At 44.0% G+C, this 15,485-nt stretch overlaps 1 protein-coding gene across 2 annotated transcripts; it reads left to right on the top strand.

The window, feature by feature from the left end:
* The first annotated feature begins 2,299 nt into the window (after positions 1 to 2,299).
* Positions 2,300 to 14,101, top strand: Hao2 (hydroxyacid oxidase 2). 2 transcript variants are annotated; one of them, XM_005357089.2, is made up of 7 exons: positions 2,300 to 2,430; positions 3,419 to 3,570; positions 3,867 to 4,150; positions 5,548 to 5,757; positions 11,796 to 11,954; positions 12,285 to 12,354; positions 13,650 to 14,101. In XM_005357089.2, exons 1-7 carry the CDS (start codon positions 2,300 to 2,302, stop codon positions 13,703 to 13,705), a joined length of 1,062 nt encoding a protein of 353 aa, XP_005357146.1. In that variant the 3' UTR covers positions 13,706 to 14,101. The 2 variants fall into 2 exon arrangements, with proteins under 2 accessions (XP_005357146.1, XP_013205369.1); XM_013349915.1 differs by having other exon boundaries at positions 13,699 to 14,088.
* Positions 14,102 to 15,485: the final 1,384 nt, after the last annotated feature.

Genomic DNA, 15,485 nt, shown 5'->3' with positions numbered 1-15,485 from the left:
GCTTCTGTCTCCTCAACAGAAATGCTGACAGCTCCTAGTAGACAGAAAGATCAGAAGGGTATGTGAAAACAGACAGCTTTGCTGACACTGAAGGATGCTGAGACTAATGTGTCATTGTCAAACAGTTTTCAAGTTCCATAATCACCGTACTATAGACAGGTAACAGAACTGCTGCTCTTGGATCATACTCCAGCTCTGTGCAGTTTCTATGCTAGATATGTTTACAAGAACACGGCCATGGGCATTTAATGTGTAAGATGCCAACCCTCAAAATCTGCTGAAATTTTACCCCCCCTCCCCCCATCAAAGCAGAGACATGGCTCACAGAGGGATTCTAAATTGAGGTAATTTTCAGTCTACACAGTAATTCGGTGCCGTTCTTTCCTAAAGCCAAGAGGTGCAGTATGTAGATGAGTGGATTCACCGGGAGAATTCACAGAACTCAGCATAGAGTTGAAGATTTGGGTTGTTTTAGTGAAAAGAAGCAAAGGGAAGTTAGGACAGGGAAAGGTCTGGAAAAAAAATAAAACAAGTATAAAGATCCAAAAGGTACATTGAATCCTCTAATGAATGCTAGGATGAGATGCACTCGGGATTGGCCTACAGGTTCATGTTGGGGGCTGGTCATATGATCACCTTCCGTTCCAAAGTCCTAGGTTCCTAGTAGGAAAGCAGGTGTTTAGCATAAATCATTGTAAAAACAGTCAGATACACTAAATCTCTCTTATCAGGCCTTGCTGATATAGAAGCTTCTAGCTAGCTATAAACCAAGACCTAACCTTGAAAGCAGGTCTTCTGAGCAATAACATTCTAGGGGGCTGCTGTCTTCACTTTTCTACGCATGCAGAATTACGAACAAGAAAATGCAAGATAGTTGGGTGTTCATGAGTAATTCATTGGCCTAGGGTTTCTGGGCTGTTTTTGTCTGTTCGTTTGATACATCAGTGAGTGAGGTAGGTAGGGCTGAGTTAACCGTGGCTGCTGAATTTTGTCGGATTAACTCGTACTAAGTAGCTTCCCACCCATCCACTGACAAGGTCATCTATGCAAAGCTCTCTGAAGGCCAGTGCCTCTTCCTAATCTCCATCTAACGCTTCCACTTCCCTGAGACCCTGGTCTTTGTCACAAAACTTCTCTTCAGCCCCTTAGGCAGGAATTAGGTGGTACTTTACCAGGCTTTTTCCTCACTCCAATTGTCCTCAGGCCAGTTCTGCCTCATTTGAACCCAAGCCAAGGTATTCAGCACCCCTCATTTTCATCTGTCTTTTTGGTCCTTTGCCATTCTGGTTGAAGAGTGAGTTTCTGAGAAGTATACCTTTCCCCTCAGCCTATAACTTAAAAGTCCTTTGGTTTCTTCTTTTAGGCTTGGGGTAATTTTTACACCTAGTGTCCCACACTAGGGTTAGCTAGAGCTTTAAAGTTTGCCTTTCCCCTCCTTCCCTTCTAGAATCTTCTCACATGAGAGCCCTGGATGCTGTGACCAACCCCAGAGTCTCAGTATCTTTGCAGCTTTTGATCTCACTGTCCTTGCTCCTATTGGAGAAGTTACTGGCCCCCCCTAAACTCTGTACTCTCACCCCTCCTGTGTGTTTGTATCAGAAGTACCATGGACTGTTTGCAGGGTTCAGATCATGGATGGCAATAAATGGGAGCAAAATGTCTCCTTGGCAAAGAGGTAGAAGGTGGTGACACTTTGGCAACTTCCTAATCACCCAGGCAAGAAGTAACCGGAGTCAGTTGCTTTCATTACGTTGTCCACACCTTGGGTAATTCAGATATCCTGGGATTCCTGGAAGTTCTCACTTGATATCAGCTCAGAGTTTTCAAACAGTGATGTGAATGCCAAATTAAAGCAAAACCATTGAGACGTGAAGCTAATCAGGCTGTTAGCAGGCAGTTCCTGGTCAGGGCAAGTGAGGTGAAATGGGCACCTGGAGACACCATGAGTGTGAAGAAACTTCCGTTTCAGGAAGACCCCAGCCACCTGGAAGGAGATGAGGAGGCACAAGACTCTTGGAGGAGGGTGGTAATCTCTTAAGACGTGGGACAATCTCAATACAATCTCCGTGCCAGCCATGGTAGACATTTAGAAGAAGGAATAACCCGGTGTTGGGAGTGCCCTGACAGCATGGAGGTCTTCCGGTTGGGGGGTCAGCAGTAAAGACATGCAGTTAGAGAAGACCAAAATACAGATGTTACATCTAGACAGCTTCACACTCTGATCCCCCTTTAGCCTTCCTTTTATGACCAAAGTGTTCTCACTGGCTTTGTCCGGGTTTTGTCTTTTGAAGGTCCGGAAATGTCTTTCGTGTGCTTGGCAGACTTTAAGGCACACGCTCGTGAGCAGCTAGCAAAGTCATCGTGGGACTTTATTGAAGGAGCAGCTGACGGGGGCATCACATACGAGGACAACATCGCCGCATTTAGAAGGTCTCCCCTTTGCCCTTTCTGTTGTCACCCTAACGTGCTTTGCTGGAGAGCTCCTTGGATGGAACACAGCGTATACAGGAACTCGGCTGGCTTCTGTGCTGGTTTATCGTGGCATGGGGATGAGGCATAGGGAGCGGGGGGGAGATGTTTTGTGGAGAGAATCTGTCTTACAGCTAGGGGAAGTGAGTTATCAGTTCTCTGCGTGCCAGCAACTTTGTGACATGTCAAAAATGGAGCAGGACCTGCCAGCGTGCCCAGCAGGGAAACCTGCATGTAGTTCCAGCGCCCTTGAGCTCCTAAAACCTCCCCGCCATGGAGGATGAAAATGAGAAAGATGGAAAAGGTCTCAAGTTTGGAGAAAATAAGATCAAGGGGTATCTAGGCATGATGGAAGATTGCTTCCGGTGAGAACTGGACTTGCAAACCAAGGGCAGGAGCGTATGTCAATGGACAATAGCTAAAGCCAAGTTTCTATTTGCCATAAAACAATGTTTTAGGTGTCATTTGTGAATTAGTCTACCTTCCCTAAAGCAGTATATAAGTCAAATGAATTAGTTGTGGGGTAGCAGGGGGGGGGGGATGATAACATGATTGTTTTCTAGGATTTGGATGCTTTCAATTGCCTTGTGATGCCTAAAATTCCTTCCCTCCTTTTCTTTCCCTGTCTAGTCTTTGCTGATAAAGACTAAATTAGGTATCTAAGCACTGAGTGTCAAACCAGCCACAGAAACAGGACTCTTAACAGAGCAAGACAGGCTAAGGGGGACTCTGGTTCAATGACACCTCAGGAGTTACCGAGTCATGTGGGGGAAATGGTTGTTTGGCAATTAGTCTCCTCCTGAGCCTACACCGGCTTATTCAAAACCAGCCCACTGATCCCACCAAGATCTAAGCTCCAAGTCTGCTTAGGCCTGCATTGGGAATCAGGGTCCCAGCTGCAGAAAGCATCACTGTGCTAGAGAATAATCCACCGCATTGTCTGGTGCAGAATCCGCCTCCGCCCCCGATACCTGAGAGATGTGTCAATGGTGGACACCAGGACCACAATCCAAGGGCAGGAGATCCAGGCTCCCATCTGCATCTCTCCCACAGCTTTTCACTCCATTGCCTGGCCTGATGGAGAGAGGAGCACAGCCAGAGGTAGGAAGCATCCCATAGGAAGGCTTCCTTTCCAGGAGGCCACAAGAGACTGGGGGGTGGGGGGGCAGCTCTGGGGGATTCATTGACTTCTCCTGCTAGAAAATTCTCATTATTATAAACAAGATTTACAGAGCAGCCTATGCAGAAGAGAACACAACACCAGGCCTCTCCATTGACCCAAACCCTGTGGGAAAGTAGAATGAACGGGGCAGTCTCTCCACTCACAGGGAAATCTGGCCAGAGGCTAGTTCAGACAACTCTGCTTTCCAAACTGGGTCCCACCCCCTGCTTTGCAGCTGCTCAGGAAGCCAACATCTGCTACGTCACCAGCACTTACGCCAGCTGTCCCCTGGAAGACATTGTTGCAGCTGCCCCTAGAGGCCTCCGATGGTTCCAACTCTACGTACAGTCAGATTGGGAGCTCAACAAACAGCTGATTCGGAGAGTAGAAGCCCTGGGTTTCAAAGCTTTGGTGATCACTGTAGATGTACCAGTAGGTGCCAAAAGGCGACAGGACATAAGAAACCAACTCAATTTAGTGGCAAACTTAATGCGGATGGACCTCCGATCACCTGAAGAGGTGAGAAAGCCATCAGACCCAGAGGGCATTACTTCTAAGCAGTGTTTACAATAAGAAGAACCCCTTATTGTCCCTCCCTTTTCTTCCTCCTCCTTCCCTCCTCCTTCCTTCCTTCACCCATCTCTTCCTTTCTCCCTCCTGCCTTCTTTTCCACGAATATTTTCCCCTACCTGCCTTGTTGTGGGGGAGCAAGAGGGGAGCAGTTAGAGACTTGGCACCTGGTTTTAGCTGCCCACAGCTTCCAGGCAGAATTGAAGACCAAATGCGCATCTCTGAAGCTGTTCAGGCTGCCAGCAGAGACTTCAACTAGGCCTGATGTTGGGAGATTGGTGTGTGTGTGTGGAGGGGAGGTCTTGGAGAGTTGTGCAGGAACTGGAGAACACACTAAAGTAGTCATCTAAGATTTTCTATTTCGTGTCAGAAAGTGTTTGTTTGGCACGGAATAGACAGACAAACCGACTCTCGGGAGAGGAACCCCGCGGCATAGGTGCACAGCTAGCTTAGTCCAGACAGCTGGGACCCCAATGTGCTGCCTTGAAAACTTCCAACTCCTCCAGAAGCATTAGGGCACTGCAGCATGTGTTTTGGAAGCCTCTCAATTAAGGACGACAAGGGACACTTCCTTCGTCACATCCTAACAATCGAAAAGGATGTCATGCCCTTGAGAGTGAAAATCAGGGCCACAGCGATAAGGGCCTTTTCAGCCTGTGGGCAGCTCTGATTCCTCTGGGTGTCCTTGGATCAAGAGACCTGTCAAAACTTAAGGAAATCTGCTGCATGCCGAGAGCCAAGGCCAGATAAAAGGCAATGCCTAGTTTAAGGTTCTTATTGCTTTGGTTTTATTAGTTTTCTTAGCTCAACCATAAAATGTCAAAGTCTCTCGGCAGTGGTGGTGCACACCTTTAACCCCAGCACTCAGGAGGAGAGATGGGCAGATCTCTGTAATTTTGAGGCCAGCCTGGTCTACAAAGCAAGTTCCAGGATAGCCAGAGTTGTTACGTGAGAAACCTGTCTCAAAAGAAAAAAAAAAAAGAAAGAAAGAAAGAAAAGAAAAGAAAGAAAATCTCAAAATGACCCATACTGTTTTTCTTTCTTATCCATCTCACGTACTAAACTCCACACCCTTTTAGAGTATAGATTTGTCTTATCCGTCATTGTGTCTCCAAATCCTAGAATAATCATCAAGCAAAGACATTGATTAACGGTCAGTGAACATGTCATTGAAGCAGCATTGCTTCACACAACTTTTGTGAGAAGAAGGAGCTAGAACCAGAGCTGGGTATCTTTGCTCAGGTCTCACAGCTTACAAATAATATTGCTCCAAGTGCACTCATCTTCTGAGTGGCTCTAGTGGTGTGAGCATTTGGGACTAATATTCACCTTACTGTTCCCTACAGAGAAGTTCCACGCTTCCTGCCCCCACGTCTTTGCCAAGTACATCTTTCTGCTGGAATGACCTCTCCTCGATTCAGAGTATAACTCGATTGCCCATTATCCTCAAGGGGATTTTGACAAAAGAGGATGCAGAGTTAGCAGTGAAACACAACGTCCAAGGCATCATTGTTTCCAACCATGGTGGCAGGCAGCTTGACGAGGTTCCTGCTTCAGTAAGTAGGGTGATTTCCGAGGGGTGTGTCTGAATGCTCTATGCATGGCTACACCAAAGCCCCCTACTAAATCTGCTGCACATTGTCCCCCTTATCAGGGCTAGTGCCTATACATTTGAAGGATGGTGAATAACTAATAACAGCCTAAGGTACATATGACTATTTTTGTAAATTGTATGTGTCACATGCCTAAATTCTGTGACACTGCTGCAAAATAGATACATCCTAATTTTACAGTTAGGATACAGGAATTTACAGACATCAGCTAATGTGTAAAGTTCACAGTAACGAATGAGGTGTTCCAAAGGCACTGAGGCCCCTGTCATCGCCCAGCAGTGATCGATTAAAACAGATGTGTCTTCATGGATTTTTAGAAATCTCAAGACATCCTATCTGACACAGTGTAGGAAGGAGCAGCACCTCACGTGGACACAAAAGTGTTTTCCAACATGGATCTGAAATGTACTGATTCACTAGTGCATAGCACACAGACGAATCCTTTATGCAGATCTCTAGCAGCTTACACTGGCCCGCAAATGAGCTCGAGAGTGAGAAAATGAGAAAAGGGAAACAGGGAAGGAGTCTTTAAATGGAGAGCAGCTGTTAATTTGTTTTGGAAGATCTATTTACACTCGTTTCCCCAAAGGCACTTCTCATTCAACAGAAGGAAAACTTTTTCCTCTCCAATTCCTTTTATCTCTTATAAAAACATCCATGAACAAAAAGAAATAATTCTTTTAAAAAACACCCCTATCAAGATATCTTTCATTGCTCTCCCACTCCATCCCCCCCCCAACCAACCATCCCATTCCCACATGTTCTTATCTCCTGTCCTTTCCCTTTACCCCCACCCCAGTCCCCAGTGTACCCAGGAGATCTCATCTCTTTCCCCCTCCCAGGACGATCAGTGTGTCCCTCTTAGGGTTTACCTTGTTATGTAGCTTCTCTGGAGCTATGGATTGTGGTCTGGTTATCTTTTGATTTACATCTAGTATCCACTTATGGGTGCGTACATACCATATTTGTTTTTCTGGGCCTAGGTTACCTCAATCATGGTGATTTTTTTTTCTAGTTCTATCCATTGCCTGAAAACTTCATATTGTCATTGTTTTTAGCAGCTGAATAATACTCCTTTGTGTAAATGCATCACATTTTCTTTATCCATTCTCTGGTTGAGGGGCATCTAGGTTGTTTTCAGGTTCTGGTTATTACGAATAATGCTGCTATGGACATAGTTGAGCAAGTGTCATTGTAGTATGATTGAGCATCCTTTGGCTATATGCCCAAGTAAGGAATTTCTGGGTCTTGAGGTAGATTGATTCCCAATTTTCTGAGAAACTGCCATACTGATTTCCAAAGTGGCTGTACAAGTTTGGACTCATACCAGCAGAGGAGGAGTGATACCCTGACTCCACATCCTCTCCAGCATAAACTGTCATCAGTGTTTTTGATCTTAGCCATTCTGACAAGTGTAAGACAGTATCTCAGAGTCATTTTGATTTGCATTTCCCTGGTAAGGATGCTGAACAGTTTTTTAAATGTCTTTCAGCCAGCTGAGATCCTTCTATGTTGGGAGCCACCTTTTTGGGGTGACTTCTGCCGTGATCCTAGCCGCAGCTGGTTGGTATGTCCCAGGGTAGGAGCTTGAGGATTAGAATGTTAGGTGAGAGGAGATAAGAAAGAAACACAAAGGCCAGCGTCAGGAGGGTCACTCGGTGAACACTGAACTCAGGGAATACTCGCCTCATTTACCCACATGCTTGTAATACGTCACTCCAAAATGGGAGTCGGGGAGGCAACAGGCTTCATGATCATGAAGCAAGGAAAAGCCTTGAATTGGCCAACCTTTGGTCCAGGTGGAGCAGATCTACTTCAACACTCAAAGTACTAATTAGCCACACCCTAGGCCAGAATCGCTCGTTTGTAGCCACACCTGTTGTTAATAACTCTTTTACTTTCAGACAAGGTGGAGTCGGCTCACGGTTTTGGGTCTCCACACTTCTGCTGAGATTTCTCTGTTTAGATCTGTACTCTGCTTTTAAATAGGATTATTTGGTATTTTGATGTCTAGTTTCTTGAGTTCTTTATGTATTTTGGAGATCAACCCTCTGTCAGGTTGAGGAGTGGATGGGGGTGGGCTGGGGGAGGTGAGAAAGAGGGGGGAATTGTGGTTGGTATATAAAATTGATAAAAAAATAAGAAAAATAAATAGATGCATGACCATTGTTGCAGTGTGAGGAAGGATAAACTGGAATTTGATTTCTTAAATTGGTGCTAGTCTGGTTTTCTCTCTGGAAAAGCAGAATTGAATCAAAATTAAAATGGCTCTAAAGTTATATGCAGAAAATAAATAAAACTAAAGAAATGTTAGTTAAAACTGTTGTAAATCTACATGAGCGTAAGGAATAGAATTTCAAATTCTACTTCAAATGGAATTTATAGTAGTTTCATCAAGTGACTTTCACTTTCTTCTCTTCATAGGCTTTGTTTCCAGTAAAATAAAAATATAAACACACAAAAAATAGAAATAATAAAATATCTTATAAAAATAGATCTTTTGCTTTAAAATATATATACATATTAATATGTTTCATAATTTCCTTCTATTCAGTTGCCCATTGTATTAGGCATATACTTCTATTCATGTCTCTCTTCTTTTTAATGTTGTGTCATGAACGGACAATTTATATAATCAACCCCTTATAGTTGAACATCTGCATTGATTCCAGTATTTCCTACTTTGTTTCTTTTGGTTTGGTTTGTTTGTTTTTTGATTGAGATAGGGTTGCACCATGTAGCCCATGTTAGCTTTGGATTCTCTGTCTTCCCACCTCTGTTTCCTGAGTGTGGGAATTACAGGCATGCACCACTATGCCTGACTTCATTTTAAAAAATATTCTAAACAATACATCGAACACACTTAAAACCTGAAGTGTGTCCTTGATTAATTCTTTAGAAGATATCTTCTAAGACTGGGGATCCCAAAGCTGCTCTAGCTGGACTCTGGGACTTGTGGAGCCGAATGACTTTAGCTGCCCATCACTCCTTTCCTAGCAGGCTCTGCCTATTGAGAACAGTGGGATGCCAGGCCTGTGTGGAGAAAGGCTCACTCTGCTGGGCCTCTCAGTGAAGCTGATTGAGAGGTGTAGCTGTGCCTTTCAAGTCAGGAGAAGATGAAGGGAGCAGGGGACTGGAAATGGGCCCTTCACTTCCAGGGTCTGGTGTGCAAAGAATGAATAGAGCTTCATTGTTAATAATGGGTGGGTTTGGTGTCTGCTTTTTCCGATTTCTCCTCATATATTGACTTTCAATGAGCAAAGCATTTGACGCAACTAAGCAAGCCAAAACCTCAGTGGAGATTGCCTTGAGATAACACTCCTCTCTCTGAGCAGTGACTCAAGCCAAGAGTGCTGAGCCAACAAGGAGATCAGGTTAAGGACCAGAATGTAGCTTTGGATTTTAACCTTATCAACACTTCTGTCTCGTCAATAAGCCTGAGCAAGGCCCCTCACAATTGCATCTTCAAAAGAAAATACTTCAAAGAGATGAGTAAGCCTGTTCTGTGAGTCTCCGTAGAACACACTGTCCTTGTCCCAAATATTTGAGACAAATCTCAAATGGCTGAAAGACACATAAGGAAATGCTCAACATCCTTAGCCATCAGAGAAATGCAAATCAAAACAACTCTGAGATTCCATCTTACGTCTGTCAGAATGGCCAAGATCAAAAGCATAGATGACAGCTTATGCTGAAGAGGATATGGGGTAAAGGGAACACTTCTGCATTGCTGGTGGGAGTGCAAACTGGTACAGCTGCTTTGGAAATCAGTATGGCAATTTCTCAGAAAATTAGGAAATAATCTACCTCAAACCCAGCAATACTACTGTTGGATATATACCCAAAAGATGTTCAATCATACCACAAGGACATTTGCTCAACTAAGTTCATAACAGCATTATTTGTAATACCCAGAACATGAAAACAACCTAGATGCCCCTCAACCAAAGAATGAATAAAGAAATTGTGGTACATTTACACAAGGGAGTACTACATAGCAGTAAAAAATAATGGCATCTTGAGATTTTCAGGCAAATGGATGGATCTAGAAAAAACCATATTGAATGTGGTAACCCAGACCCAGAAAGACAAATGTAATATGTATTCACTAATAAGTGTCTTTTAGACATAAAGCAAAGAAAAACCAGCCTACAATTCACAACCCCAGAGAACCTAGACAACAAAGAGGACCCTAAGAGAGACATACATGGATCTAATCTACATGGGAAGTAGAAAAAGACAAGATCTCCTGAGTAAATCGGGAGCCTGGCAGTCACAGGAGAAAGTAGAAGGGGAGAGAAGAGGAAGGGAGGAAAGTGGAGGAAAATATATAGCTCAATAAAAACAATAAAGAAAAATAAATCCTTTCCTCCCCCACCAAAAAAAAATAGAAAAGAAAACACCGTCTTTGTGCTTCCTCTTGGAATCAAGACACAGCGTTTTCAGAGGAATTCAGTAAATGGCCTGCTCTAACTTATTAAAAATGAACTATTCTAAACCCTAGGCTAAAACCAATTTCTACTGTTATTATTTCATGTATTTGCTTTTTAATTTAGTTTTTACATTTATTTATTTGTTTAGTGTGTATTTGCTCATCTGTGTATATGTGTGTGTATGTGTGTATGTTCACCTGTGTCTGTGTGTGCATGCTCACCTTTGTGTATGTGCGTGTGTGCATGCTCACTTGTGTGTATGTGTGTTTATGTGTGTATGCTCACCTGTGTGTATATGTGTATGTGTGTGGGGGCTCACCTGTGTGTATGTGTGGGTGTGTGCATGCTCACCTGTGTGTATATATGTATGTGTGTGCGTGCTCACCTGTGTCTCTGTGTGTGCACTCATGCTCACCTGTGTCTGTGTGTGTGCACTCATGCTCACCTGTGTCTCTGTGTGTATATGTGTTTGCATGCTCACCTGTGTCTGTGTGTGTGCACGCATGCTCATCTGTGTCTCTCTGTGTGTATATGTGTTTGCATGCTCACCTTGTCTCTGTGTGTATATGTGTTTGCATGCTCACCTGTGTCTGTGTATGTGCACGCATGCTCATCTGTGTCTCTGTGTGTATATGTGTTTGCATGCTCACCTGTGTGTATGTGTGGGTGTGTGCATGCTCATCGGTGTGTGTATGTGTCTGTGTGTGCAAGCTCACCTGTGTCTTCGTATGTTATGTAGCCCAGGCTGACCCTGAATTCCTGGTTCTCTTTGCCTCTGCTTCCTGAGTTCTGGGCTTCCAGGCACTATCTCTCTTGGCTTGCGCTCTACTTCTCAATTACTATCAACTGCTCTGCTGCGGAGGTCTAGAGGGGATTTTATAAATACACTTACTTCCTTTTCTACAGCATCATAAAAATATTCCAGATCATACTTGGACATGAGTTTTCTCAAGTTATTACATGGGTCTAACATACATCCTGTGTTCCCTCCATATCAACATCAAAGTACAAAATTCTTTCATTCATTTTTTTAATTATGTCTCTGCTCAGACTTGGGCAGTTTTTGATGGCTTCCTTTCATAGTGTCAGGATCTGGTCATATTTATTCTTCTTAAAAAAAAATAAAAAGACTTGGTGTCAAAGCAGCAGAGGACATCTCTGACTTTGACATCTTAGAAACAGATGAGAGAAGGAATCTGAAGGACAACAGGTTCCCTAGGGCCAAGTGAATCCCGTGACTGGGAAGACGACCCCCGAATATATAATCAGGAACCAAGCAAATTGTCCAACCTGGAGAGGATCGCCAGAAGTCAGAAGCTAGACTGGAGGGGAGATGAAAACGGCTGCAGGGACAGTGAGCGGGACTCTCGTCTGGTCCTCAGGAGGCTCCAGGCCTCAGGAGACTGCAAGCACAGTTGGAGAAAACAGTGAAGGACTTAGAGTTTGCTCGGATGGCCTGGTCCTCTTCTACTTTGGGAGGACATTCATCTCACGATGCCACAAGAAGCTAAGCAGAATCACCTGAACCCGTGTGTCTTTCTTTCTCAGATCGATGCCCTGACAGAAGTGGTGGCTGCTGTCAAAGGGAGAGTTGAAGTATACATGGATGGTGGGGTTCGAACCGGCAATGATGTGCTGAAGGCGCTGGCCCTTGGGGCTAAGTGCATTTTTCTCGGAAGACCAATCCTTTGGGGCCTTACCTACAAGGTAGGATTGCTAGCAAGAGATTCTGTACTTGGCATTCATTCCCACGGGTTTCTGCAACCCAACTTCCAGTGAAGACGCTTGCAAAAGAGTTTCAGGTGGCCTCCCCTGCAGGCCTCCCCTGCAGGCCTCCCCTGCAGGCCTCCACAGTATTGCACAGACTTCACCATCCCTCACCCTTCCTTTCCCGCTTTGTTTTCTTTAGTCTCCACATAATCCTGCTTTCTCTGATTCTCTCCTCTCTGCAACAGTGCTGACCATACACACAGTTAGCCACCAACAGGCGGTCAGAATGTTCTGTCAAAGCTCTGGCTCTCCCCTCCTATTTTTTAGGGTGAACATGGTGTTCGGGAAGTCTTAAATATTTTAAAAGCAGAGTTCCACACTTCCATGGCCCTTTCAGGTATGTATTCTGTTCGTTGCCCCTTGCTCTCCATTCAGAGCTTCGGGTGGCGGGCTTACAGACGGAAGCTGAAATCCTTCACTCTGCTTAACCCTGCCTTGGTTCTGTAGTTGTCTTGAAGGAAGAACAGGGTAGAAATTGGTAAAAATTGGAGGGTGCTCTCTGGGAGTGGAAACACTGTGCTGGTCTGTAGGTCATGGTCAGTTGCTAAATTAGTTCCCTCTGTGGCTGTCTAAGGCTCTCACCCCTGGTGTGAGAGTCAACCGTTTCCTGACATCTTTTAGGAAAAGTATCTCTGGGTGGGTACATTTTTGTGGCACATATGGATGGAGGTGAAGGTGGCTACATCAAGTTCAGTACCACACAGCCTCTTCCTAAATTCTCTCAGGCTTGCCATCACCAAGGACTGCTTGATGCCCTTTCTCGCAGCTCCCCAAACCACCATGCTGACCCTGCTGTCTAGATTTTTTCTCAATCCCCGCGTGGAAGCCGGCTCTAGTCTTCATGGTACATACTAATTACGGTCTTCCAATAAAGAACGCTCTTTCCTCGGCAGAAACTTCCCTAGGAGGCAATTGGTACATAGGGTACTCACCACTCACCCGAACTGCTACAGCACCCGTGAGTCTATTCTCCCTCCCAGACCAGTACATACTGCCTAAGTATACCCACCTTTAGAACTGAGCTAAAGACCAAAGACGGCTAGTGCATGCTGTTAGGTTTTTTGGTGCTAAAATAGAGATTGTGTGTGTGTGTGTGTGTGTGTGTGTGTGTGTGTGTGTGTGTGTGTGTGTGTAGTTGTCTTATGTTTTGATCTGGTTATGTGTAAACTGTGAGCAACTCGAGATCATTGATTCCCACTGCAACCATACAATGAGAATTCCAGTATTTATTCAATATGAATAACACTTTAGCAAGGTAAGCACAGAGATTAAAGTCATGTAGCTGCTGCATATCCCATTCCTATGGAGAAAGAGAAATGAGGTGTGACAGAGAGAGGAACACAGACACACAGGCACACATGCATGCACACAGACACACATGGGGGAGACAGAGGCAGTGAGAGAGATCCGGAGAGAGAGAGAGAGAGAGAGAGAGAGAGAGACACACACACACACACACACACACACACACACACGGGAGAGAGGATGTGCAGGAGCAGGTGTGAAGGCAGCTGCTTCTCTCCAGCTCCTCTGTGGAACATACATCCAGGCCATCAGATCTGCATCCAGGGACCTCTCCCCGCTAAGCCCGCTCAGCTGCCTGGCAGCAGGCTCACTACGTGATTCTTTCAGGCTGCCGGTCAGTCGCTGAGATCAGTCCAGACCTGATTCGCTTTTCCAGATTATAAAGAACTACTGAGTTGCCTACAAGGGGAAGACAAGACCTTGACGTGATATGCAAGGCTTTTCTTCTTCGGCCCCATCCAATCTAGGAATTTGAGCCCCGTATCCTCAAAAATATAGAGGAATGGAGAAAAGAAAACTAACAGCTCTCACCATAGTGTATGTGGATGAAGGAATAACATTTAATGTTCTATAGGATACCTACAGTTGACAACAATTAATTGACTGTGTAAAATAGCCATGTATCAGCAAGAAAGGAGATAGTTAAGTCTAATGTGACATACCAATTATCTTCATCTGATTATTATGTACATTATACATTATTAAAATGCTATGTTGTACCATAATTGTGTGCAATTACTATGCATCAATTAAAATAACAATATATGTTCAAAAAGAAATGGGACAGGGTTATCATGATGTCATTTTACTCATTCCATCCTGCAAGATATATTGGGAATTTTTAAACTTTAATTCATATAGTCAAGTCTGAAACATAAAACAGCAGAGACCAAATGAATGTTTGAATTATTCAAGGTTCTGACACAGGATATTATGGAAATTTTATGAACTATTTCCTAATGTTCATTCTAGTTAGTAACTGGCCTCCAAAAAGAAAAAATAGCAAGAGGAAGATTTTGAAACTCATTTTCAAGACTCTGTGACTAAATTAAAATGAACTCTTCCAGTCTTTCACCAATATCTTTATTCTGACCATATTAGTTTTGTCAAATGAATTCACACCTTTTCAATAAAGTTTATAGACATAAGATAATTGCAAAGATTAAAGTCTGCTACCCAAACTCACGCATAAGAAACCAGCCTCACCCATTTCCTGGAGGATATGGCCACGTCTAGATGGGCTTTGCTCTTCTTTAAGATGCTCTATAGCCCCAGACTCCTTTGATCCCTTTTTGAACCAGTGTTTTCTCTATTGCAGAACTGCGTGCCAGGCACCATATCTTTCTATATCCCCCATTTACACCCCAATAACTTTAGTTCCACCTTCTCATCATATGAGAATAGGAATGCCTCAGTACTAATCTGCCTCCGTGATTGACATAGTTAACTTCAGCTGTCAACTTGACATAGGCCTAAAGTCCGCTGGGAAGAGGGAATGCCAGCTGAAGGACTCCTTCAATCAGATTAGCCTGTACCCATGTTTTGGAAGGATTTTCTTAATTACTAATTGATAAAGAGCCTGGCCTACTGTGGACAGAGCAATCCCTGGGCAGACGAGCCTGGGCTGTATTTGAAAAACTAGCTAAGCAAGCCAGAGGGCCAAGTCAACCTTCACCCTCTAACTACCTCATAACTAAACTTGTTCGTGCACCCCTGCTGATGAATATGCTGTGAAATCTCCTCCAACTTCCCTGATAATAGCCATGCTTTCTGTAATAACTTCTAATTGGCACAACATAGATCATCTCTTCAATCTCGGATTTAGCAGTTGGAGGTTTGATTGAGTTGTTGTAGATTTGTTTGCTTCAAGGGGGAAACAGGGCCAGACACGGTGGCATATGCCTTTAATCCCAGTCCTTAGGAAGCAGAGGCAAGCACATTTCTGTGAGTTCAGTTCAAGGTCAGCCTGGCCAACAGAGTGAGTTCTAGGACAGCCAGGGCTACACAGAGAAACATAGTCTCAGGAAGAAAGAAAGAAAGAAAGAAAGAAAGAAAGAAAGAAAGAAAGAAAGAAAGAAAGAAAGAAAGAAAGAAAGAAGTCCAGGGTATGAATATAATTTGACAAGCAGATAGTGGCATTATTTTGTCTAAAAATGCAAGTGC

Source organism: Microtus ochrogaster, chromosome 21, assembly GCF_000317375.1.
Source record: "Microtus ochrogaster isolate Prairie Vole_2 chromosome 21, MicOch1.0, whole genome shotgun sequence".
Lineage (NCBI taxonomy): Eukaryota > Metazoa > Chordata > Mammalia > Rodentia > Cricetidae > Microtus > Microtus ochrogaster.
This window is presented reverse-complemented; position numbering and strand designations above follow the sequence as displayed.